This window comes from Chionomys nivalis, chromosome 17 (genome assembly GCF_950005125.1).
Source record: "Chionomys nivalis chromosome 17, mChiNiv1.1, whole genome shotgun sequence".
In the NCBI taxonomy this organism is placed as follows: domain Eukaryota; kingdom Metazoa; phylum Chordata; class Mammalia; order Rodentia; family Cricetidae; genus Chionomys; species Chionomys nivalis.
Window position 1 is genome coordinate 34,899,567 of NC_080102.1, and position 3,782 is coordinate 34,903,348.

A 3,782-nucleotide genomic window follows, 5' to 3' on the forward strand; every position below is an offset into this window, starting at 1 on the left:
CAAGAAAGCAGCCCTGTGAGTAACTGTGACAGAGAAATGTTGGGTGCCATAGTTCCCCTACCAATTTCTCCATTCTGGAGCTTTGTCCCCTTTATCCAAAATCCCCTCCCTTCCTTCCCACCCTGAGGTCCACATGCTGTGCTATCTGCCTCTGGCTCAGCATGCGGGTATTTACATGAACAGGAAGACATCTTCATTTCTGTGCCTTCTATGTGGGTTCAACTTGTCATTTATAAATGATATTGAAATAACACTGTGAAAATACAAGGGAGGAATCCTTCTGGGTGACCAATCCAACCGCACTCCACGTAGGTCTCCACTGTCCTCTCTTTTCTTGAAGCCCCTGACACAAGGATCCAGGACTCACCGTGGTGTGGACAGGCAGCAGCAGCAGCAGCAGCACAGTGCTCTCAGTGCCTGGGAAATTCTCTTCCTCACCAGTTTCCAGCCCCGGAATGGCCTCGATCCAGATGTTGTGGGTGCCACCTGGGACTGGTCACTGGGGATGCCTTGCCCCGTGGATGGTTCCTCTGTGAAGCCCATGTTCACAAACCCCGTGAAAGTTCCATCCAGAGTTGATTCCGGGTAGCAGAGATTGCCAGGCAGACTGTCAACTGAATTCCTGTTGACTGCAGTGTTCTCTGGAGCAGAGCTGATGACATCAGCCACAAAGGCATCTTTTTCTGGAACTGCGTTACCTGAGCACGGCATCACCTCCAGGCTGCAGGGTCTCCTGAGCATGGGACAGCTCCTGCACCTCTTGACACTTTCTCCCAACCCCTTTTTGTGAAAGTGACTCTTCCCAGCAGGAAGAGCTGGTTCGCTAGCTCTCCTCTTCAAGGCAACTGGGAGGCTAAGGGGAGCTGCATGGGTCACATTTAACCAGGTCTTATTTTGCACAAGGCTATCTCCACAGCTCAGTTTGTATTTGATGATATTCATGGTGGCTGTTAAGTTACTTGGCTCCCTGTGCTTTAGGGAAGAAACAATCTCTTCACAGGTATAGCCGATAGTACACATAGTCTCCACGACCCTGGGAAGGAGTTCCTTAGTGGCAGGTGGCACATGCTCTTGAATGGGGCCCAGCCATGGTCGTTCCACAAGCTGGCATATTGTCATTCTGTACCAGGTGGGGACCATGAGTAATCTTGCAATTATAATATGGCATGGTTTTGATAAATGGTAAGGAATGGGACACATCGTGGTGGTGATGAGCCTGTGCATAGCTTCCAGGGTGGTTTCTACGTATGGAAAATGCCCCGTGACCAGGGTGTACAGGACGATGCCCAGGCTCCACATGTCACCTGCCAGTCCATCATACGGTTTCCTTGCCAAGATCTCTGGGGCCCAATAGAGCAAGGAGCCACAGATCTCCTCCAACATCTGCCCCTCTGGGACTTCAATTGCCATACCAAAGTCACAAAGCTTTGCATTTCCTGCTGCATCGACCAGGATGTTTTCTAATTTAATGTCTCGGTGTGCGATGCGTCTCTGGTGGAGGAAGTGCACTGCTGACACAACCTGCCGGAAAATCGCTCGAGCCTCCTCCTCCTTCAGACAGCCCAGTGCCCTGAGGCAGCTCTCCAGATCTTCTCCTGCCACATACTCCATGATCACGTAAGTGGTTGTCAGTGTGTCGATCATGTGGAAAAACCGAACAATGTTCCTGTGTTCTACAGACTGAAGGATGTTCACTTCAGTGCTGATGTCAGCCACACTGTTGGTGGTTTTCTCAAGGACCTTGACAGCCACTCGTGTTTGAGTGGGCAGGTGGCAGGCCAGCTTCACCTCCCCGAACGCGCCACAACCTAGGGATAGTAAGATCTTGAAATCCTCTTCAAGAATGTCCTCTTCCATGTTGCTGGCCATGGTGTTGTGATCAATTTCAACCACTTTATCTTGTGGGAAATTTCAGAGTCACACAATGCTAAAGAAAAAAAATCAATGCAGTTTTAGGCGGGAAGTTTATAGCTTTCTGTTCTCTGTCATAAAATCTAGACATCACCAACGACCTAACGATGCTCTTCAAGAATATAAACACACTAGAGGAACCCAAACCCACGGCAGTAGATGAGGAGACATAGGGAAGTTCGGAGTAGGAATCAGTGAAGTGGGCATGAAGAGGAAACCCTGAGATCCCTGACAGAAGGAGCGAGTTCTTTTCATAGATGTATCACAAGGCAATATCCTCAGGAGAGAGCAGATACAGATTACATTATAGAAAACTCAGTGTTGCAACTGATAGAACTACAGTCCAGATGGTCTTTCAGGGATGTTACAGTTTTATACTCCAGGATATTAGAAAATATAAAAGGAATTCCTAGACATGTGTGAATATTGAATGAAGATAAAACAAAAACACAAACACGTGAGTCATAAACAACAAATTTGAACTGGAAACAGAAACAGCTCCAAATAAGGCACAGCCAAGAGCTCATGGATTCCCTGAATTATTCAAAACTTTGCAGAAGAATAAAGACCAGGGTCACAGAATATACTTAAAGAAAGAGAAAGCAAAGGAAGACATGGAACTCATCCCCGTGCCAGTGTTACCCTGATTCTACAATCAAATAAGCTCAATGAACAGAGCAAGTGCAGGCTCCTTTCCTTGATGAACATAGATGTGGACTCTGTAATGAGAGTCCTTGATACTGCACATCCATCTCAGCAACACACTAAAGGGTCAGAATGGCCTCACCCAGGAGCTGAAGGAACATTTGAAACAAACTAGTTGATCAACAGCACAGCATAGACAGAGACTGTGGGGTCCACACTCAGCACAGGGAATAGTGAACGGTTGTGTTATAAGGAAAGAGCTAACACTAGGTATAGTTTTCCCTGAAACAAAGCTGGTTCACAAACAGAAAAGGATCTCTTTTGTCTCTTCTGGGTCATGAGGAAAGTAGGGGCTGAGCTTTTGTAAAGTCATAGTATACATCATAAAGATGTGGTGGGGGCACTGGAAATATGGGAAGTATGAACAAAGTACAGTAGAATCATGCATATATCATGCACATGCTTATTTGTGATGTATATACGTTATAGTTGTAATGTTTTATATTTGTAATGTATATATATTATATTATGTTTAGTATAATGTAATAAATATATAACTGATTATTATAAGTATATAATATAGTATAATAAATTCTTAAAATAAACTAGCACAATTATACATTATACTATAATAATTAGCATGTATTTTAATATATACAATTTTATAGTATTATAATATATACAATACACATAATTATTTACTCTTATAAATAAGAAATGTGTTTTATATGAGAAAAAAGAAACCAAAGGGAAATATAGACTAAATTTTAAAAAATAAAAATTGGGTAATATACCACTTGAACAAATACAAAAATTTCAGTATATTCTTAGTGTACCTTGTTATGCCGCAATCAGTTGCTATCCCTAGGGAGCCTGCTCTTTTCTTAAGGGAAACAGAGGAGCAGTGAATCAGGTGGAGAGTGGAGGTGGGGGGCAACTGGGAGGAGTGGAGGGAGGGGAAGATGCAGTCAGAAGGCACTATAGGAAAGAAGAATAAATAAAAAGCAGAAGGGAACAGCATAAATACAAATATGAAACAGCACACCTAAAGCCCAGGATGTAAACCAACAAACTGGAAATCATCTTCTACAATCTCAACAACAGCAATGATCTGCATGTACTTCCGTAGTCCAGAAAAACGAGAGAAAATACACTTTCAAACTCTTTTCATAAAGGAAGTACTACCCTAATTCTCAAACCATATAAGACATTTTAGAAAGATCCCA

At 43.5% G+C, this 3,782-nt stretch overlaps 1 protein-coding gene across 1 annotated transcript; it reads right to left on the reverse strand.

The window, feature by feature from the left end:
• Positions 1 to 363: 363 nt before the first annotated feature.
• Positions 364 to 1,869, reverse strand: LOC130888879 (putative sperm motility kinase W). The gene has a single exon (XM_057792245.1). The coding sequence runs from the start codon at positions 1,867 to 1,869 to the stop codon at positions 364 to 366; it is 1,506 nt and encodes a 501-aa protein (XP_057648228.1).
• Between the last annotated feature and the right edge of the window lie 1,913 nt (positions 1,870 to 3,782).